The sequence below is a fragment of the Alligator sinensis genome, unplaced genomic scaffold (genome assembly GCF_000455745.1).
Source record: "Alligator sinensis unplaced genomic scaffold, ASM45574v1 scaffold73_1, whole genome shotgun sequence".
NCBI classification, from domain to species: domain Eukaryota; kingdom Metazoa; phylum Chordata; order Crocodylia; family Alligatoridae; genus Alligator; species Alligator sinensis.
In genome coordinates this window covers 4295322-4318016 of record NW_005841838.1, presented here as the reverse complement: position 1 = coordinate 4318016, position 22695 = coordinate 4295322, and the positions used below count along the sequence as shown (strand labels likewise).

Below are 22695 nucleotides of genomic sequence, written 5' to 3'. Positions count from 1 at the left end.
AGGAACTTAGATTAATGTACTCTAGTTGCGTGTCAAAGGGCTGCCAAGCCTCTCTGTTTGCTCAGGGTTATTTTTTTGCTACTTCTCTGACTTGTACCTCTTCCCATGCCTATCCTGTCTACAATAAAGCTATCCGATATAGCCAGCCTGGTTGTACATGCTTGAGAGGGATTAGGCAGGCCTTCTTGCTCCCTTTACTCGGCTGACTAAGGGAGGCTACTTTCCCTGCTTCAGGCTATAAGACGCACCCAGATATATCCTGCTGGGGTTAAGCAACCTCAGGGTCTAGAGGGTCTGTGTATCCTGGGTGGCATAGGGCACAGACAAAGACCCGAGTCCAAGTGGTGACAGTGGTTACCCCAGGCTTGTGGGTGTGCTCCAGGAAGGGGAGCAGCCAAAAGATGGCACCCCTGGGGAGGCATCCAAAGCCTGGTTTTTGGCCATGCACAGTGAGGCAGGTGACTCAGCCCAGGAGCGCCTCCTAATGGCCTGCCACAGAGGCTGCCCATGTTAGGTGTGTTGTTTGATTAACACACACTAGATGAGAGATTCTCACATGCATTGCCAGGAGATCCCTTTAGCACCATTAGGGGTATATTCCCATGAGCAGGAACATGTGTTTCCCTAGGGACAGGTAGCAGCAGCGCGCCTTGTGCCCTTCTACTTGTCCCTGGGGAATGCCCGTGCCATACGTGCTCTGGCATGTGGCAGGTTACTCCAAGTGGGGTAGGGGAGGCTGGGGCCAGCAACTGTCCCTTACTGGGATCCTGGAGCTGCAGTGTCAGCATTTCTTGTGGCAGGGAGCCTGGTCGGTATCTGGAGCATGGCTCTGAGGGTTTTTTTTGGGGGGTGGCGTGTGCTTCCCGAGGTCAAACCCCCCCCCCCGGCTGCAAAGAAACCCCCATATACCACACATCTGCACTAGTCTGGATGCCCCCTAGGTGTGCAAACACTTATACGTGATTCACAAAATAAACCCAGAAATTTCAGAGGAAATGCATATTGTCAAAAACATTCTGACATGTTCTGGTCTTGTTTGAGACCACATTTAAAAATATATTTCCAGTCATGCTATTTTTTTATTTTTATTTATTTATTTATTTTTTTTTTTTACACACTATAATAAGTAATTTAGGTTCTAATATGGGATTGCACTAAATTCAGAAACATTGTCGAGGGCTTTCTTGAATCTAAAAGGGTTCAGAAGTACTTCTCCAGTTGGTGCTGTTATGTTGTCTCTCAAAAAATCTCCTGGGAAGTCACCTGTCCTGGCTTGCAAGTAAAGTAAGTCTTAGTTTTTGCTCTCTGCATTTTTTGGATAGTTAGGAATTTAAAATGTAGGACTTGATTCTTGCTTTGGAAAAACGTTGATGACTGAAGCTAGATCTGATATCAAGTAAAGTGTTGATGTCCCAGGAAGGTCTGGGACAGACATTGCATAAATTGATTTGACCCAAATTAGTTAAGTCTGATACTACATTCAACCAGATATATCTCAAACTGGTTTCAGCCATTTTCAGACTGGTTTATGTGCACTGAATATCTGTTCTGTTACAGGTTTAAACCAGTTTCTGATCACTTAAACTGGTTTGTGTGTGTGGCAGGGCACTGTTGGTGCGTGCCACTTTAAGGGCTGGAGCAGGCAGCAGCCAGGTGTTTTGAGTACAGCTGCCATTTTGAGAACTAGGTATATAAAAGCTGTAGTCTGCTGCTGCCAGCCCAAGGGGAACCATTGCCTGGCTTAGCTATAGCAGGAACACGTGGAGGTAAGGGCAAGAGCTTATGGGGATGTCTAGGAGGCTCTTGGTCCTAGGCATGACCTAAAACTGCATCTTGCCGGGGATGGGTAGCCTGGTGGGGCTCCTCGTGGTGCAGGAGCCCCCAGGAAACGCCAGGGCAGTTACCACCCCAGTGAAAGGTGGGTTAGGGCACCTTAATAACCCCAGCTCCCACAACCAGCTGGGTAACCCCATAGTAAGGCCCAAGAAAGTGGACCCATGTAAAAGAGTATGGGGTGGTTGCTCAGACTTTAGGCACCCTCAACTGGTCAGTGCTGAGGCCAGGACCAGAAGGGTCGAAAAGAGCAGGGGCCACCGTGAGGGATGCCCAGACCTGAGGGCCTGGGGTTCCCGACTGGCCGTGGAGGTGAGACCAGGGCCTGTGTGGCCAAAGGTCCTGGGGGAGAGCACACCCGAGAGGGGGAAGAGTGCGGGGAGCTAGGCCGCCCCGAATGAGGGCAGAGTAGGCCGCCTGATAGAAGGGATCTGGTTGGGGTCCAGATTGGAGTATTACAGAGCCCAGTGTGGGGCTGGAGACATTAAGAACTGAGATGCCATCTGTGAGGCATGGGCTACGGTGTAGGGGAGGGACGGAGCTGCAGATGGCACCCCCTGGCATCGGGGAGCAAAAATGGGCAGCCTCCTGCCTAATTAACACCATAATTATGTATCATCAAGGTGTGGCAGACTAGAGAGGCAGGCGGTTAGCCCAGAAACAGGTGGGCGGGCCAACATCTAACTGGCACTGGGAAGGCCCCGTGTTACTATATGTAATGTCTGTCCCTAGCCCACATGCTTGCCTAACAAGATCTGGACAGGAGGTTCATAGATGAAGAGGGTGACCTATGCAAGTATGTGATCATGGGGACAAGGCACCATTGGCTACTGGGGGAGAAGTACTGTAAGGAACAGGTTTGCTGCACTGGAAATCTGAGAAGAAACTGGTAGAAACAGAAGATAAAAACGATTCCCTTAAGAGAAGGAAGAGATGATGGAAATAGTCAGACTGGAGCTTAAGAAGATATAAGGATAAATGTGCAGGTGATCATACAAAAGAACACAAAGAGGGCCAAAAGGAGGACTTGTGATTCATGCCAACACCAGTAAGGAAGAGGCCTCTTGGGAACTTTTGTTGAAGAATTACCAGGCTTATCACCAGACCAGAACCAGAAATTAGCAGGTTCTGCTACTTACTAGAAGTAAGGATACTGAGACTTGGACCTGAAGCTTAAAGGAATCTTGATAAGATGAGAAAAGAATCCTTCGTGCTTCGTGTTAGGACAGTGGCATCACATGGCAAGATTCTCATTGGAACAGGAAAAGCCAGGCAACAGAGTTGAAGAAAGAGCAGAATTCTTTTAGTCTCTGGAGAAAGGAAAGTGAAGACGTGATAAGATGATGATGATCAACACAACTCAAGAATTGGTGCCACGTGGAAGGTTTTCAGATACTCAGCCATTAGGATGTAATCACGGAAAAAAGTGTGTACCAGGGTGCTGCATCACCCTAGGGTGCCTTGAGATCCTTTCAGTTGTTCCACAGGGTGCTGTGTAATGTTAGCTGTTAAGTGTGCACACTTGATTTGCAAGAAAAACCCAAAGATCTCAAATAGGAATCTATAGTGTTAAAAATATTCTGCCTTGTTGTCATCTGAGTTCTTTGCAACAGAAACTTCTCAATTTTTCTGTAATTGAAAAACCTGGTAAAAACTAAGAGCTGGCATTTCTGGGCATGCCATAAATAATAATTGGTACAAGTGACTGCAGTAGAGTTTGGATTCTATTGTTAGGCCAGTTTTGTACCAGGACAACTCACTGACTACAACAGTTACACAGCAGTGTAGGTAAAAACAGAATCCAGCCCTCAGATGGAGCACATCCTGTTCAGCTTCTGTTTTCAAGCTTGTTTTGCCTTGCATCTTCGAATTTGCATTTCCCACCTCTGATTTGTTAAGAGATTACTTCCCACTAGTTACAGTTCCTGTGGGGAAATTCTAAATGAGTTATTTCTGACTCACCTGCTATGCCTTTTGTTTCCTTCTAGTAAAGCTGTCTGGTCACAGAGCCTGCTTCCTTCCACTGAACGCACTCTGCCCAGGTGTGTGTAGGTCATTCATTACACCGGTATTTCCAGTGCTGTTCCTGGATTAAAAAATAAAATGGCAGCTGGTCCCCCCCGAACATTTCCTGTGGAACAGAAGTGCAGTGGACTAAATTTTCTCTTTTACACTAAGATGCATACTAGCCTGTGTGATACAGCACAAGAGGGGAATTGCAGAGCTTGTCTGCATGTGGTTTCTCTCTCTCTCTCTCTGTTTTAAATACAGTGAATTTAAGCATAAGGAGTCATGAAATTTAAAACATACAACCCACCTCTGTTTTGAAACCTAATGAACAAAAGGATCCTGGTATTTACACACACGCTCACTCCCCTAAGTTGCATTTCCTTCCTTTTTTTATTTTTCCTCCACATATTCTTTCTGTGTAATCAGATGTGGCTATTAATAAAAGCTGGAAACCTATCCTTGCTGCTCTTATCTGGCATCTTGTTTGCTGAAGTTCTCTGAAGAGTCAGTAAAAATAAACTAACATAAAAAAAACAAGCTAGCATATTATGTAGCTCTGACAAACCTGCATTGGGCAACAGTCACTACAGTTACAGAGCTAAACATTAACATTGGTGCTCTGTTCTAAGCCACCCTGTATGACCATTAAAAAAACCAAAAAAAACCCCTATTCACCAAAATGTATAGATGCGCTGAAGGAGTTTTAGAACAATTATTTTTAGCAGGCTTTATTCTGAAAAGTAGCTGATGATGGACACAAACCTTATCTATATATTTTTACTGCACTAGTTTTAAAATGTGATTTAAAAATAAAAGTTAAACCTGTTTGTAATCTGGTAAAGTTATACTTTACATTCACTGGGCCAGTTCTGTGCCTGGAGTATTGCTAATTGCTCTTATCAATATTATTACAGCTAGAGTTAAAGATAATTACATTGCAGTGTCCTTTTAATCCTGATGCCTACACAAATAAGTCTTTGTGTTTAAAAAAATTGGGGACAAATTAGTTCAGGTTGTATACACAGGTGTGGAATAAATAGTTAAATCTAAACATGTTCATACAGGAGAACAAGAAATAAAATAGGCTGTAAACAAATATATAGCTAATTAGTTTTCTTCCTAAGTGTAATGATGTGCAAAAAGTTTTGAAGAAGAAAAGAAACCTGAACTCCCCACCTATAAATAATGGTGAAAAATGTTTTTTAAACTACAGCTTTAGTTTTAGCAATATGGCTTTATTACTGGTAAGATGGCTAAAGTAATTTTTAAAAATATATATATGTTGCTATGAACTGATACTTTTCAGCCAGTTCTTATTTGTTTATATCCTCTTTTTCTAATGTGGCCAATAACTGTGATCATTTTATCCAAATATTAGTTTGTATTATGGAATCTATGTGTATGTCTACATATTCTGAAATAGTAGCATCAAAGTAGGTATGGAAACATTTCATGAAAGAAAAATAAGAACCAGCCCAATTCACCTGCAATTCTGGTGAAGCCAATGACTGACTTGACTCTTACTTTTTACTTGTTCCTTTGCAATCCAGTATCTTGCCCTACTGCTGTTTCTTGCCTATAGACAATAAAACAATCCTTACTCTTTCTTCTCCCTTTCCTTTTGGGTTCCCCAGTGGCACACAATTAAGCCCTGGCTTTACAGACCAAAACAAAAGTACACTTTTTCAGTTACCTCAGCCAAACATGCTAAAGAAGATCTTTTAGGATGTAGGTTACATCCATGGTAGAAGGTTTCTTTGCTAGTTTTTGGCTAATGTGTTAACTAAAACCTGGGAAAATGCTGGTGTGGACATGGCAGTTCATAGTGTTAACAGGTCAAGATAAATGATGGCAAAGTCCATGCTTTTCTTGTAGACCACAAGCCAGTGTTTCAAAACAAACTTGCTTGCAGTACTGTTGTGGTGTAGGGGTAAAGTGAACATTATAACAGGACCCTCTAAACACGGCTTTAAACAAGTTTGGGTATGTGTCAATAGATTCTGAACTACTTAAATTATTCATTCTCTTCTATAGTACTTACCTCAAGCTGCTACATCTAGGGACAGCTACCCTTGTCTCCTATGGGATTTGAAAAATCCTTATAGGAATTCAAGCTAGCATCACCTCCCTTCTTTCCCCCCACCCCGCACCAATCAAACACATTCATATGGTTTGTAATGCACAACCTGTGGAAGTCATATAGACCAGGGTGTAGCCTGCATCTTAGTGACTGCTCCAAAAACTTTTCAAGCTTATACTCAGATAACGGTTGAAAAATACTTTTGCCTAGTGGGACATGCCTTTGCTGCAGCATGCTGTGCAGTTGCCTCTCAACTAGCTCATACCATGAGGTCAGATGTTATCTCAAGTCAGTGTAGGTTTTTTTGTCAGTTCTAAACTTGAGTCCATGAGGGAAATGTTATAAGAATTGGGGCTTCATAATAAGTCCTTAGCTAATAAGTTTCCAGGTTGATGTAGCCCTAAAAGGTTTCATAATTTTCTCCTTTAGCAAGACTACTAGTATGTATAACTAGGGGTCTGCTTAATTCATAGTTGCCACCAATGCAGTATTTCCTGGCAATCATGAACAAGTTCACACACAATCAACCTAACCCCCCATTATATAATATACTGTTTTAGAATGTCCCAATGCTCACCGCAACACAAAGACAACACAACAATCACTGCAGTCATAGATCACGATTGACTTGCTGTCTGCTAGTTGCATAGACTTAAGTGAAGGCACCAGTCAGTGAAGTGAACATGTTTCAATGCCATCCTTTAAGAAGCTAAATGCAATACCAGTGTCCCTCTGCCAGTCAGTGACCAGGGGCAGGGCCACAGGAAATGCCCACACAATCAATTCTGTGTCAAGACTTAAACTGTGAAAACTGCTTTGTCTTGCTGTGAGTTAAGTAGACCCCCTATGTATAACCAGATGTGGCATACTTCTTTGAGATTCTGCCTGTTAAACAGTCAACAGTTTGGAGCCAGGGGGTGAGTGAGAACCCCGTTAATAGCTTTAGGTTTATTCCCCTGGAGCTGGTTTGGAGACACTTGGTTGAATGAAGCCAGCTTTTCCAAGCAAACCTCAATGAAGCCATCAGGGTTTGTTTAGGTTCCACAAACAGGTGCAAGATCCACCTGGCCTCATTATGGTTAGGAAGGTTTCATATTGCTGAGGGTCAGACTCTGAGAGAGGAGTGTCTTGGTGCATCACTCTCTGGAGTTGGGTTTGTTGCATAGTTCCTGTATGCTTTATACCACTGTTGTTAATCTGAACAGTTTTGATTGAAGCAAAGCTGTTTAGTAGGTTTTTTTCCTTCCTTTTCTCTGCTCAGTGAGTTAGTTTTGTATGGAAGGAAGCAGAGCTGTGGTGGTCACTTTCCACCTAGGCAGGCTCCCAAAAGGGGTGCTGCTCCTTTCCCCCAAAATATGCATTGGATAAAAGTCTGTATGGTGAAAAACAGGCAGGATTGTGGAGTAGTGGCAGCCTTCTATAGTCATGGTTCTCCCTCCAAAATTATAATTAGCAATAGGAAAAGTTGAAGTGGGTATTTAAGTTGCCTCATTTACTCCTGGCTGGCACTTGGGTCAACTCACTTTTATGTCACTGAGTACAGCTGGGTGTAGTGAGTTGATAGCCACTGTCTTGCACCATGAGTTGGTGGGGGAGGGGAGCACTCACAGGTAGTCATGGGAGTCTTGAGCACACGCTGAGGCTAATGGCCAGAATCTTTGGCCCATGTGTCCTATAGCTGCATCCTTTGGTTGAAAGCAAATGAGGTGCATAGTTTGCACCAAGAAGCTGCAGTCTCTGTCAATTGTTTTCTTTGCCTGAATTAGAGGCATGTATTATGAAGCTTACTGAAATGATTAGGGCCTTCCTGTGCATCATTCTTGCATGTAGTCTGCATGCTACTCCTAAAGTCTTTTTGTATATTGTAGGTTTGGATCGTGAAAGCACCAGTAATTTTGCCTAATTTGCAAGTTGTATATGCAAATAGTCTTGTGTCCGTTGCTTTAGCCTTCTGTTTTTAAGCCCTTATTGTCCTCTTTTAGATTGTCTGGTACTTTTCACCACCATCTTTCCTATCTGAATCTTAAGGAAGGGGTGTCTTGAGAGGAGGAACTCTGCTACCAGCCCAGCACTGTGCCTGTTCCATTAAGGTAACTTCTCTTTGAATTAAATAAGTGGCTCATTTTGTGTATAACTCTCACAGTTCCTTATAATGTTGGTAGACACTGAACTCTTGCCTTCTGAATGGGCACTTAAAATCATACAGCACTTATAAGATTTGGGGCTTTCCTCAGGGCAACTGGTCAAAATTCCTCCTCCACACAGTTGGGCAGGGGGCTTTCCTTTGTCCTTCTGTTTAGAGAGATCTGAATGTCAGCGATGGCTGGTGTGAAAAGTTGTGGCTGAAACCTTGTCTGGCTGAATGAGTGGAATATTAATATCTTTTAAAGTACTTGTATTGCACAGTAAACTGCACAATATTCATTGCATCCAATGTTACCCTGTCTTGTTCTCGCTGATGAAACATGTATTTTGAGGAGTGGTAGATGTTTGTTTCTGATATCGGGGAGGCCGTCTTGCTCTGTTTGATTGTTTGAACCTTAGTCTTCTAAATGTTGGTCAATTCCAAAACAAACGTGGCTTTGGAATAGTTCGTTTTGCAAATATCGAAAGAGAATGTTCTGACTTCTTGTTCTTCATTTGGGACTACATTTTTTAGGTAAATTACAAATGTGACAAAAAAAACCCCAACAGCTTTTTCTCTCTGCTCCCTCTGAAAATAGTATGAGAGGCATACTTAGAGCATTTTTGTTTGGGAATGTTTTCATAAGTATAGAAGGGGGGAGAGAAGGGAGACCTCTATTGATGTGTTGTTAGAAAAGGTAAAGTCCTATAAAGAACACGTGATCCCAGCGGACTCTCTGCCTGAAGAAGGGTATTTGTGCTTGAAAGTTTGCAAAGAACAATTTTTTCCAACTATTTATTTAGTTGGTCTAATAAAAGATATCACATTTACCCAAAGAACCTTGACTGCCTAAGTCAAAGAACTTGTTTTGCCCTACAGCACAAAGTTGGGGTGGTTTGTGATGGTTCTTATTTTATATTGGGGGTTTCTACCACAGTCTTGGACCCAAAAAAGCTGTTTTTGGAAGGCTTCTGAAAGAGAAATTTTGCAGAACAGCAGTAAGAACTTTCCAAGGATATAGATTTAAGTTGTTTTGTTCCCCATCCTTTTTAGCTAGTGATATCTGAATTTGTTTGCAAATTTTTGTTCACCCAGCTGTTTTTATATTACATTATTATTTCAGCATTGAAACAGTGCAACTCTTAATGGTACCCACACATGGATTATCCTTGGATTCTGGTTTTGTTTTATGGAGAGTTGTGGCCAGCCTTGTAAATTTAGTTACTAGCTTTCTAAGTTATTGATTTTAAGGTATTATGGTGCGTGATCAAATTATAAAGTGGTAGTGTACTTTGTAACATAGTTGGATCCCTGAAGTTTGGGTCAAATAGACCAATTTAATTGACCAAGTCTCTGGTTTTTCTACCTCCGTTTCTATGTGTACCTAGTGGTAACAAATTTGTACCATGTACAATAATATTATACATACATTGTACAATATTACAAGGTTTAATGTTAAAAAATGCTTTTAGTCCTTTGCAAAATAAGAGTTAAGAATTCAGCCTTTTATCTTGTTGAAGCCTTTATTCATCCTTAGAGAATGAAACAAGCTGCTGATTGACATCCATTATTGGGGAAATAAAATAATGGTGTCTGACCATTGAATTAAATTGATCCACTGAGAGTTTCAGGGAATCTCACTCTACAATCTCAGTCAGTTGGCTGCAGTCAGGGTAACATAGGCTGCTGCATTCAGTAAGGATCCTGCAGGCTTACTGAAGGATTCTTGGCTTTTCAAGAGAATAAGGATTCATGGCTTTTCAAGAGAACTGGAGCTTGAAAGAATCTGACCAAATATTAGAAATCTCTTGGGACAGTATTGCACACAAAAAATACCCTCTGAAACTGAGAGCTGGACAATGGGAATACATCTGGAATGACCAGCTACTTGGTTTAGTTTCCACCTTAATGCCTACCAGTTTTATAGCACCTAACATTCCTATTTAATGATAATTCATGTGGAGGATATTATTTGATGGTACAACACTTAGCTTTTGGTTTTTCCTGTAGTGTTTCAGGAACCTTGAAAAATATTACCTTTTTCTCCCCTCCCTTGAACAACACAGGGATTGTTACTTTGTTTCTTCATTTTTTGCCTGTCAGACCTACTGGTTGGACAAGTTCTTCTGCACCCGCATGACTGTCATGCTCTATGTATTTCTCCATTGTTAATGCTTGCCGATTCACATGGCTTCATTGTAGTAAACAAAATTCTAAGTCTGATGTAATAGATTAGCTCCCAGAAAAGTGTGCCTGCTTCAAAGATACGAGTTTTTTATAGTTTCCCCACAAACACTCATTGTTTGCTACTGTGGAATTCACTTTGCTGAGTTAAGAAATTACTGTATTTTCTCATATACCATATACTACCAAATAAAATACTCACCTTGCTTTTGAATGAAGGGGAAAAAGTTCTTTCTTTAAAAGACTGGTAAGTAGCAGCAAGTACTTCAGCTAAGTTTCTGCATCAGGAGCCTCTGCTTGCAGGGTGGGGAGAGGAGGTAGTAGCTAGGGAACCCCATATACAGCCACTACAACATTACTTTCCCTCCCCCACTACCAGTGACAGAAATTGCTATTATAGTGTTTTGTTCCTTATAATGCACACCCCCAATTTCCAACAGCTGGTTTGAGTGGGGGGAAGGGAAGGGAAGGGAAGGATAGTGTTGTATGCAAAAAAAAAAAAAAAAAAAAAAGTATTTAGGTTGTACCATTTAACTAAAAGGGGTGTTTTGTGCGTCTTTAATTTAGTTAAACCAATATAAAACTGTACAGTACTTGATTGGGGTGAACCATTAATACAAGCCAGGTTTAAATCAAACTGAAAGTGTCCACTGTGTCCATATTTACTAAATTTTGTTTTAAATTTAATTTTAAATTTAAACCAATTCATATTTGAATATGGATGAGGCAAAAATTTAGATGGATGGGCAGCTTGCATTTACATAGCTGTCTGGTTCAGCTACCACGTGCAGCAATGTAGCTGAGCAGAGTGCTTCAGTGATGGTTAACTCTTATTTATTAAGTAGTTTCTTGGTTTGGTCAATATGAAGCTTGTGTCTGGTTTTTCTTCTCCCTCATTTTTCTTTCCACTGCTTTCCAAAGGCCAGGTACATAGAGACATTACACTTTTACTGGTATAAGTGACCAGTAATTGGTCTATACCTGTAACAGAACAGAAGTTTGGAGCACACAGCCTGGTTTAAAAATGGCAGAACCTAGTCTAAGATTTCCACCTTCCACCCCCGAATGTGTGTTCTGTTGGCTACTGATCTAAACTACACCGCTTACAGAAAGCTGCGTAACATAGATTCTGCTTCAGGCTTTTTGAATGTCTGTACCCAGCCTTTGTGTTCATAACTGATCCGTTTTTTCTTCTGTGCTCTATTTAGACAACATGCTTTTCTAAAAGCACAAATGGCTGTTACTTAAATGTCATTCTAGTTCAGCAAGTCCTATAGGATTTATATACCCAAATATTTTTCACTTTTTACAGGTTCTCTCTTGATGAAATGTGTTAGTGTAGATTGATTTCATTTGGTTTCTTTTTTCTGAAGTGTAATTGAAACAACTTTATGTACTCCCGTTTACCTTCCACCTAGTTTCTCTGATAATCAAGCTTCTCTACCCACTCCTGGATTTTGAAATGTTTGAAGCATGTTTTGTTGTTTCAAGCATCGCTTGCTGTATTAAAAATACTGTTTACTTTGTGATAACATGCTAGCCGTTATGTCCTTGAACCTGCATGTTGTGTCTGGGTAATGCTGAGCACTGTTTGAAATGTATGAATACTGGTACTATGTAGTTTTTTTTTTAGATAAATTGAGAAAGCATTGTTGAAATTGCTGCTATGGCTTGAGAGTTCTAAATGTATCTAATCTTAGATTGAGTTAGTGTCAGGTTCCTTACATTATGTTTCAGATAACCAGATGTCAGCTGAAAGAAGCCAAATTTCAGAGGCTCAGAATTTTCTAGCAGCAGTCAGATGGGCAAGTTCAGGATAGTTTTAGGCCCCTATCTAGCAGCATGCTTTGTAAACAAGGTGAACCTTAATTTGTTTACGAGGCCCAGATGCTGATTTCTGAAATAAGACATATAAAAATAAATTTGTGGTTAAAAGGAAAAATTCTTAACATTTTAACTTCCAGAGCTGAATGTCGAGTTTATTTTATCAACACGTATTGGGCAGGCAATTGATTTTAAAAAATGCATGGAATTTAACATCCTTTCTTTTCATTTCAGTTGGAGACAGAATGATGGGTTTGCATGCTCTTTATAATTGCCTTAATAGCTCACTGAACTGATTCCACACATTAGTTGAAATCCAAAATGCTTTGTGCTTAGAGTCATTGCTCTCAATTATTTCCAAAAAAATTGCACAAGGAAACTCCTGTTCAGAGCTTTCCAAAAGGTAGCTCCTTTTCACATTGTCTTATTTCTGGTAATGTAAAAGCCAGTTATATCAGGAGGGGGCCACAGCTCCAGGGTTAAGGTGATTCTGTTGCACACAGGGGCTAGGGACAGACATTACACACACACTGGTTTAAGTGATCAGAAACTGGTTTAAACCTGTAACAGAACAGATGTTCAGTGCACATAAACCAGTTTCAAAATAGCTGAAACTGGTTTGGGATAAACCTGGTTGAATGTAGGGTCAGACTGAACTGATTTGGGTCAGACTGAACTGATTTGGGTCAAACTGCTTAATCCAATGTCTGTCCCAGATCCCCTGCTGGTTTAAGATAAATCAGAGTCATCCAGCATCCTGGCATGCTCCCTGGCTAGGCAGGGCTCTCTGCTCCACAGCATAGCTGGCCCCTCCCCTTTGTTGCCTTAGCAGTCTCTGCAGGCATCTTCCTGGCTTCTGCTCCCCCTCTCTCCTCCCCACTCTCTGCTAAGCAGGCATTCCCCCATCCCTCACAGACTCCTCAGCATTAGCTAGCAGACCACATGCTGGCTACAGTCTGTGCTGTGGGAGATGACAGAGGCAGGCAGGCTTTTTGGAGCTATTCAACAGTTAGCTTAATGTCCTTTCTTGAAAAAGCTTTTTAAGAGCTATTTGCCCCCTCCTCCCCCCCTGCCACTCCCTGCTAAGCAGGAATTCCCCCCTCCCCTCTGCCTTGTGGAGAAGGTATCTGTATATTAGCTAGCAGACCACATACTGGGTCTGTGCTGAATCAACAGGTAGCTGGTAATGTCTGTCTGTTTTCTTCCAGCCTGAGCCACTCCAGACATGTGCCTGAATTTCCTCAGTTCAGAGGGAGTGTTTGTATGGCTGGAAACTGGTTCAGCTAACCAGGTTAAACTAACCTGCAAAGGTTGAATCAATTCAGGCTCAGGCTTTTTGAGTTTGTCCCTAGCCAAAGGGTATGGGGAAGGAGCTGTAATTTTTTTTAACTGATCCTGTTGGGCATCAAAGTCCATTGAGGAGAATAAACAATTTTATGAACCATATCTGTGTTCTGCAATATATTTGGAGATTTTTCTTAATGATAGCCATTGTCCTGTTGCAACAGAGCTTGATCTGCCTTCACCTCTTCTACCACATTAAAAGAACTCCTAATGTGGGTCCCTTATGGTGAGTACCGCTTTTTTAAAAAAAAGGAATCCAGCTCTGTTATCTTTCTGTTTTTATTCTACACAATATCCTAGTAACAGTGTGTGTTGTGATAGCTTTAGAGGAAGTGTTAGTAAAATTATGTTTCTGTAAATAGACTTTGAAAAATTCACAAAGCATGTGGCATAGCTTGCAAGAAGAGGTTTGTTTGTTGTTTAACTTCATTTTGTAAACCTTTTTGTATAGTGTTGGTTTGAATTCCCACCCAAACAAGGAAGTTGCCTTTGTTTAAGACATCCTTTTGTAGTTTTGCTGTTGGAGGTTGGCCTTAAGGCCTTAAATGGCCTTCTTAGATTCGTAAGTTTGGAAATCGGTTAAGTTGCTCACAATAGTTACCAAAAGAGTAAGGTATCCAAATTCTAATGTTCATTACACTTACCACTATATATCCTGCTGATAAGCTGTATCTTGTAATATGTAAGTGCTAATAAGGTGATTAGTGTATCCCAGTAGAGGACTGTTTTTTGGAGTTGGACTGAGGCCGGTTTCTGTATAACTGAAATGCTATGTCGTCTCTATGGCATTACTAAGAGCAGCTTCTCTTCAAATTGAAACATTCCTCATAGTTGTCTCCTAAAGAATGGGAATAGTTATGAAGGAACCGATTGTTGAATTTATTACTATATCATCAATTCAATTTAATTGATTTCACTGAAACATTTGGTTCACTAGCTGTTTCAGCTCACTACCACATCAGTATTGGAAGCAATCTTTGTCAAGTTTAGCTATGTTTGAAAGAGAGAGTGAGAGGGGAATTAACCCACTTCATACAAGCATGGGATCAAAAATATGCTAATGGCATTTCTCTTGTTTTGAGGCTTGTGTTTCTATTTCTATACTGCCATAAGTATATGCAGTAAGTAGCAGATAAGTTCTGTCCTAAATGCAGGTTCCGTCTAGCCTACTATAAAGACATTTTGCAGTGTCTATCTCTGACCCCTTCCTGGTTTAAGTTTAAACCAGAGTCCCCCAGCATCCCAGATGCTTTGCAGCCCTGGGCTCGGCTGGGCTGTCTGCTCCAGAGAGCAGGGCTGGCTCCACCCCTCTGCTCCCTACCCAGAGCTCTGGCAGAAACTTGCAGGCACAGTAGGGTCTCACTGGCTTCCCCCTGCCTCACCCTTTACTGCCACAGACCTTAAGCATGTGATATGCTAGCTGATGCTGAGAGGTATGTGTGTGTGTCCTGTTTCACTGGGACAGGCAGATGGAACAGCATCCACTTAGGGGTTTTAGAGACGATCAACAGATAACTGGTAATGTCCCTACATTCCTTCCTTGGAAAAGGCTGTTTAAGAAGAGCTTGAACTAATGAGAGGCTTTTGTTTTCTTGATGGGCTGCGAAATGCTGTGTTTTCAGCTCCCTCCTGGCTCCCTTGCTTGTCAGATTTGCTGTAGACAGTATGAAGAAGCAGGAAGATGGAAAAGCTCAATATCATCAACAGATGCATGCAGTGCACATCCTCCACCCTTTGCCTCAGAGTGCTGGCTGGGGGCTGGCAACACTCCCACCCCTTGAGCAGTGAGTGGGGAAAAGCCTGGGACTACAGGTCAGGGTGGGGGTTTAAACGCCTCCTTAATCAGAATGGCCTGGCCACGCCCCCCTCAGCTCAGCATTGTCGAATAGAAGGGAGGGCTGCTTTAGCATCCCCCGACTTCTAGTCTGAGCCACTGCAGGCATGTGCCTGCATTTCCTCAGTCCAGAGGGAATGTCTGTCCAGTTGCAGACTGGTTCAACCTAGGTAGGTTAGGCTAACGTGCAGAGACTGAATGTTCAGGCTCAGGCTTTTTGAATGTCTGTCCATAGTCCGGGAGAAGGGAGACAATAAAAGTAAGCATGGGGCCAGAATGAAATAAATGGGGGAAAGAGGAAAAAAACATTGTTTTTATGCCAGTGACATATGGCCATAAAAATGATTGTTTGAACTCAAACAGAATTTGCATTGAATCTTTAATATAAAGTAGCAAATGTAACATTGAGAGCCTTTGAAAGGTGAAGGGGCTTTTTGAGTTGCATTTACCTATGCAAACTTACCAATAAAAATGATCCTATTTTAACTTTTCCATGATGAATCGAAAATAACCGCCATATCCTGAACATGTATTTTATTTTAACGCTGGTTCACATGTTCCAATTAATGCAGAATGTACTTTGTACTTTTTCTATTTAAAGGGATATGCAAAGAACCCTCCTCTCCCCTGCCTCTCTCTCCAAGAGATAGAGGGGACTGGTTGCTAGTTTAGTACATATACCAGAGATAATGGATGTGCCTTAGCATTTTCAGTTTAAAGAGCAAGGAATCCTGGGAAGAGCACTGTGGAAACTGTCAAGGCTTGCATTTAATATAAGAAAACTTGTCCAGATTACCAAGTAAAAAATCTTCACCAGCAAGCCCTGTTCTCATTACGTGAATGCATGCTGTATCAGAGCTGAATACCTTGCCAAACATTTTATGTTCTGGTTTTCTCCCCTTTTTGTTTTAGACGCAATGGCTGCTCCTCAGCCCTGTCCATCAGCTCCTGGAGGCTACCCAGGCCCCTCTGCACCTCCTTCCTATGAAGAGACAACAGGAATTAATGTTAATTATCCATATCCTTATCCTATGCCAGGACCTGGGCATGGACCAGGCACAAAGGGTATGAATCCTCCTCCGTATCCTACACAAGCTGTACCAGCTGCTAATCCAAGTAAGTGATGTTTTGTACAATTTTCTTATACTTGTGGTAGCATGTAGGGACCCTAATCCAGGTACTGTTTAGACTTGCAGTGATCATGATTCACAGATTTTCTACATAGTCTGCCAGACTGCATGTATAGTGGAACAAATAGAAATATTGTTAACTTTTCACTCAAGGGGGATTGGTGATGACTAAATATCTATGAGTGACTGTCAGTAATTATCAGTTGTTAGCCATATTTTTAACTTTTTTGAGATGAAGACTAATTAACTTGAATGACTAATTATTACATCACGGTATTTTGCATGTCATAGAAACATGCAAGAATGATTCTTGATACTTATAATTACTATTTACCATATTTTTCATTATACATATAAATGCATCAGGTACAATGTCTTACTACAACACTATATTCGAGGTATATGAATTGTTATTCTGAAATAGTGAGATAGTCAAAGATTTTTGCTATACTCATAGCCAGAGTAAAAGTAATTATAGAATATAAAACAAAAAGGCTGGTCATCTGTATCCTGTTAAGCCAAAAGCTGAAGTATGTTCAGTATTTTGTGAGCATCTGAAGGCTTTACAGATGCAATAGAGGGTATCTGGATTTCTTTTTCACTGACTTCAATTGTCATAATTTCTTTTGCTTTGCACTGCTGCAAAAATATAGTAATAAAATGTTCAGTCATGCAGAGATGCATCAAATTTGATACAGTCAACTCTATACATGTGGCATGGCAGGAGGCATGATTGTGTGAATTATGTCCCATTGTGTCTTTACCTGCACATGGGAAGGACCCCTAGTTGCAAATTAACTGCATTTTACTCTGTTACAGGACACAAGGCAGAAGTGATTCTTGAATATGTATAAGGCCCTACTTGTAATACTGTGTCTGACAAGCTTTATTATTAATAATGACTAGCAAATTACCCATCAAGAATGATGGCGGGGGGAGGGGAATGGACAGGGATGGGCGGGGGGGAAGCTTGCTAACACTCTGAATGCCATCACCTCCTGGGGGGAGGAGGAGCTTGCCCTTGCTGTTCCCCTCCACCAGCACCCCATGCCACCACCACCTCCAAGGACCAGGGGTGGGACGGGCTGCACACAGGCAAACTAGAGATGCAGTGATATATCAGTGCCATATTGGGAAGCCGCATGCAGCCACAGCATGCACACAGCCAAGAATGCAGCCCAGCAGCATATAGAGCAGCACCCAGCATGTAAGTCAGGGAAAGGGAAAGGGGGTGGGGGGGAGATCAAGGCCCCCACAGTGAGGGAGGGAGTGGGGCAGGGGTAGGGACAGGGGTGAATGGGACCTTGGGGTCAGGGCAGGTCATGAGACGGAGCCATGGGAGGCTCATCCAGAGGCACTGAGGGGGGGAGGGTGCAGCTCCCCACTAATGCGCGCACCCCAGGTTTGTGCACAGGGCAGAGGTGAGCTGCCTGGGGCAAAGGCAGCCGGGCACAGATCCCAAGCCTACAACAGGCAGCCCACTTCTGCCCCACGCACAAATCTGGGGGGCATGTGCCCCCCAGGGGTGCCTGCAGCGGTGGGGAGCTGGCCCCCCTACGCCCCTCCATGAGGCTCCATCCCATTACCTGCCCTGGACCCAGGGTCCCATTCACCCCAGTCTCTGCCAATGTCCCTGCTCCACTCCCTCCCTTACTGTGGGGGGCCTTGATCTGTACCCCCTACTCCTTCCCCTTCATCTCCCCTTCCCCCTCCCCCTCCACAGACCTGTCTGCTGGGTGCTGCTCTATACGCCACTGGGCTGCATTCCTGTAGGGTTACCATATTTTTAGTTAAAAAAAAAAAAACAAGACACTTGTGGTGGGGTGAATATGGTTGTGGGGGGCCCAGTGATATGCCCGTGCCCTTCCCTAGCCCCTCACTTCCAAGCCACAGCCCTGCTGCTGTCCCTTACTCCTGACCCATGGTACCCTAGCTCCTGCCAGGGCGTGTGGGCTCCTCTCCCCACCCCCCAGGCTCCAAACCCCCCCACGCACCCCCTCAGCCACTTACACTTTCACAAATTCCCCCCCATACACATCCCCCGCATCAACCCCCAACCATACAAAGTACCTGCATAATTTTGAGTTTTTCGCTGCGCAATTAGAATCGCAATTAATTGTGACCAATTTTTTAAATCGCGCAACTAATCGCAATCAAATTTTTTAATTGTTTGACAGTCCTAGAACATGTTTCTTTGTTTGCTCAGTTGCAGTTCAGACAGTGTATGTGCAGCAACCAGTAACATTTTACGACCGTCCAGTTCAGATGTGCTGCCCTTCCTGTAACAAGATGGTAGTGACACATCTCTCACACAATGCAGGAGCATTGACCTGGTTGTCCTGTGGCAGCCTCTGCCTGCTGGGGTATGTTGATTTACATTCTATCCTTTCATTTTAATTCTGTCCACCCATTTCATTCCCATAGAGCTGATGCATGCCAAGAGTCTGTGCTGCTGAGGTGCTTTCACAGGAAACTTCCTAGTCCTATTTTTACTTATTAATATTAACACATTTTTGGTTTAAAAGCCAAGTAGGCAGAAATAAACTTCCACTGATGCATCTCTTAACTTACTCCAGAAGCAGTAAGTCAGAAACACTTTGCACTTCACATTTCATCTAAGGGGCAAGAGAATCATGGATAAGAAAAATGGAAGCGCCCACATGTTTATAGTCGCTTGAAAACTGCTCGGACTCGCTTGGTTCTGCCCAGCAAATGTGATATGATGGGCTGAGTGGCCTTCAACCACAAGCCATGCTTAAAACTAAAGTGAAAGTCCAGTGCTATATATATATATATTAATGCCAGTTGTGCAGGCATTGTGTGCAGGAAGAATGTTACTTTCTGTGAGCTGAAGACAGCACAAAAGACACTGTTTTGTCTTTTGCAGGTGTGTAGCTGGCTGCTGTTTTATCCCTTTCTGCATTGATGCTCTCCAGGATGTGGATCACTATTGTCCAAACTGTAAAGCTCTCCTTGGTACCTATAAGCGTTTGTAGGCAAAATAAAATGTTGAGTAAAGATGGATGTTCAAGATTGTTCAGCACCTTCACAAGCTGTTTCTAAACTTCATGGAGATCTCTGTATGATGCTGTGTGTTTTTTGTCATGAATCAGTCAAGATGTATGTCACTAGGTTGGTTTCAATATTAAGAATGTGCTTGAGGACTTGGGTCTAGGAAGAAGGTAAATAATTTGTCACTTCACAGGGCACATGCTCATTTTGGCCCTTGTTGGTAGTGGTCAAATGCCATCCCTGCCTTGTTCGCTTCTGTAAATTAAGTTGGTGATGACAATGCAGTTATTCTTACCTAATTAATGTTGCACACTGTTACCTTTTGTTAGCAGATTCAGCACAGATGTGAAGGCACACCTGGCAAGAAGAGAGACTTACTCTTTTCTCCTTGGGTGGGAGAAAGCTTCTACAGAAGTGTTGTCTATAGTCATTCATTCTTTAGCTAAAAAGGACTCTGATCTCCAGTCTTGTCAATCTGGCACCTTTTACAAGCACTAAAATTCACTTTAATTTTTGTTTAAAGTTGCCTTTAAGAGAGAGCCAAAGAAGTCTGAAGTTTTCCCTTCCCATAGATGTTTTACCAAATAGAGACAGCTCAGACTATTATGCGAAAGGGTTTCTTAACCTGGCTTTTTCATTAGTCAGAACTTTATCGTGATAGGTTTCTTGATGGAATTCAGTTATACATCTTATGGATTTTTTTACTGAGTTATAAATATGGAAATATATATATTTTTTTCTAATAGTCAAGGGTCTATCAACATTTCTATATCAGTATGATCTTTCCTTTTATAATTATGTGAGCCAAATGGTAGATCCTGAACAAACCTCAATCTTTTGCTAATTGTGTATAGCATGTATTCCACCTGTAAAGCTGTAAAATCAAATCCAAATGTAATCATTTTTTCTACTTGGTAGTCTGATAGCCATATCTTTCCATTTAGAAGATAACTTTTGTATGAAGGAGTTTTTCAGAGTATTAGATATAATTTGTACACTGATTGTTTGCAATGAAAGATGGGTTTCTGAAATCAAAATAAAACTTGAGTAAAGGTGTTAAGATGCTGGTTACAAGCTCTGAGGGACAAGTCTCTGATGCTTCTAGCAATTTATGCTTGAAACTCCAAACTATCATCTGATCCTTGTTTAAAATAGAGTATGCTTTGATAAGGAAGGTTCAAATGTGTCTTGTCTTGATTGGATTGAATGATGCCTTAGTAAAGTCTGTTAGGAGTGTAAATATAGGCTATGGTTCTAAAGCTGTGTTAATCTATATAAGCAATAAATATTATAACTATATTCCTTAAACTGTGCCTTTTTATAAATAGTTGGAATATGGCTAACTTTGAAAACACTTCAGCGTAATGTTGAAAACAGTGGCTGCTAGATAGACTAAGGATACAAATATGTATATACAGCTGATGCATTACTTACTTTTGCTAAATTGATGCTTTTTTGTTTCAGGTTTTTTTTAATGTTTAATAAGAGCTTTTTTCAATGTTACAAGTTTCAGATCTGATATATAGCTGTACCATGAGAATTTACAATCGTGGCTACCACCTGGCAACACAAAATGGTATTCTCTGGTGGATTTATCTAATTCTGTCATTATGGTTTAATTTGCTGCTGTTTCAATTTACTACTAGACAATCACCATCCTTTCCAAAAATCTACTCTTGATAATTGGTCACTACTGGATACTTTTGCCACTTTTTGCAGTGGTAGCTTGGTATGATAAACTAACCAGAGATTACTATGATGAAGTATAAAACAGTATGAGTCTTTAAATACTTCACAGTGCACTTACAAGGTGAACTCTCACAAATACACCATCTGTGAGTATAAGTTACCTTCAGTCAATAAAGCTCAAGCTTGATGAACAGAGCAGTAGACAGTAGTGGCAAGAGCCCTAGATTGGGATTACTTCTGTGGAAACAAGAATGAGAAGTTATCATTATCATAGAGAAGGAAGGCCAGAAGGGACCTCAAGAGATCATCTAGTCCCACCAGGGATTGAACCTGCTATTTTGGTATTATTAGTACCACACTCTAACCATAAGGGAAGTGTTTACATTCTGCAAGGTGTAAAGGCTGCTTTCTGCATTGCCATTTGAGTGTTGTGAAGTTAATTTTTTTCACATGGCTATTTCCAGTGTGTGCTGCATCATGATGTGCAGTGTTTCAGGGGGGTTGTTTGTATATTTTTTGCAACAGAATGCCTTTCAAAAGATCAGATAAGATCAATGAATGTTTCATAGTGTGTTACCTACACTGACCTCTGCAAATATTTGTCCTTATTTTGAATATTTTCACATTTTTTAAAATGTTTTTTCTATATTAGTATTGGGGATACTTTAATCAGTGGGTCTCATTTTGCAATTTTATACCAATGTACACTAACAGAGCATGAAGTGGTATAATAGTACAAGCCAGACTGTTCTGTGTGACATCCCACTGAACTCATCTGCAGTTAAGATGTCAGCGCCTTGGAGTGTTCTGCAGAATATGGGACCAGAGCTTTTGTTCAGTTTTAAAAAGTTTTAAAATACTTGTAAATCTGGTAGTGCAGAGGTCAAGGTATCGGGTGATAAATAGAGACTAACATAACATGCATATTGGTTGCCTCATGGCAAAGCATTATGTTTTTATTCTGTTTATGAACCAGAAAATCCTTGTTTAGCTCACAGTTTGAGAGAGAGAGAAATGGTGAAACGAATGACATTTCTTAGCTTTGACATTCGCTTGTATCACAAGAGGAGGTATTAATTTGCACCTCTAAGGTTGCTCCTTTCCACAAGTCTAACAGTTACTCACTTCTTGAAAATGTAAGTTTGCTCCACCCTTCAAAGTGACATCATGGAAAATCTGAGTTGATAGCAGAACAGTATTTTCATAACTTGCCAGGCAAGGAGTTTGGTGGTTTTCTTTATGATACGTTGCATTTTCTTTGTTTTGTCGTGGAAGCAGAATAAGACTCATGGAGTGGATGAATCCTTTCAAATGTTGCATAAACTTGTTAAATCACCTGCAGACACCATCTTACTATCCATTAAATATTCCTACTTTGAGCTTTTTTCTTTGAAAAAGTATGTTTCTTGTGTAAAGTTGAAATGGCAACAGAACAGACCAAGAAAATATTCATTGTCAAAATCAGCATAACAAAGACATGCAGGAGGTATTTTACTACATGTGAACATCTTTGTTAGTTACTGTCTGCTTTTTATACTGAATATATTTAAAATAAAATCTTTTCTTTTTTGTATAGACTAATTTCAAAACCTGTTATGAAGTGTTCCATCCATGTGTGTGAACCGTGGTT

General features: G+C 41.4%; 1 protein-coding gene across 4 annotated transcripts; it reads left to right on the top strand.

Moving 5' to 3' along the window:
• Positions 1–2547: 2547 nt before the first annotated feature.
• Positions 2548–22638, top strand: LITAF (lipopolysaccharide induced TNF factor). Of its 4 annotated transcripts, XM_025203338.1 has the most exons (6): positions 7006–7076; positions 7906–8013; positions 13565–13626; positions 16147–16350; positions 18571–18727; positions 19252–22638. In XM_025203338.1, the coding sequence occupies exons 3-6, from the start codon at positions 13611–13613 to the stop codon at positions 19358–19360; spliced, it is 486 nt and encodes a 161-aa protein (XP_025059123.1). In that variant the 5' UTR covers positions 7006–7076; positions 7906–8013; positions 13565–13610; the 3' UTR covers positions 19361–22638. The 4 variants fall into 4 exon arrangements, with proteins under 4 accessions (XP_014375368.1, XP_025059123.1, XP_006015579.1 ...); XM_014519882.2 differs by lacking the exons at positions 7006–7076; positions 13565–13626 and adding an exon at positions 2548–3875; XM_006015517.3 differs by lacking the exon at positions 13565–13626.
• The last annotated feature ends 57 nt before the right edge of the window (positions 22639–22695 follow it).

What these genes read in the sequence shown, in the direction of transcription:
- LITAF (XM_025203330.1), top strand. Translation starts at nt 15,082, where the DNA reads ATGGAAAAGCTCAATATCATCAACAGATGCATGCAGTGCACATCCTCC. An exon ending in ACACTCCCACCCCTTGAGCA is followed by an intron (nt 15,185 to 16,146) that starts GTGAGTGGGGAA and finishes TTTTTGTTTTAG; the next exon opens with ACGCAATGGCTGCTCCTCAG. An exon ending in TGTACCAGCTGCTAATCCAA is followed by an intron (nt 16,351 to 18,570) that starts GTAAGTGATGTT and finishes TTGTTTGCTCAG; the next exon opens with TTGCAGTTCAGACAGTGTAT.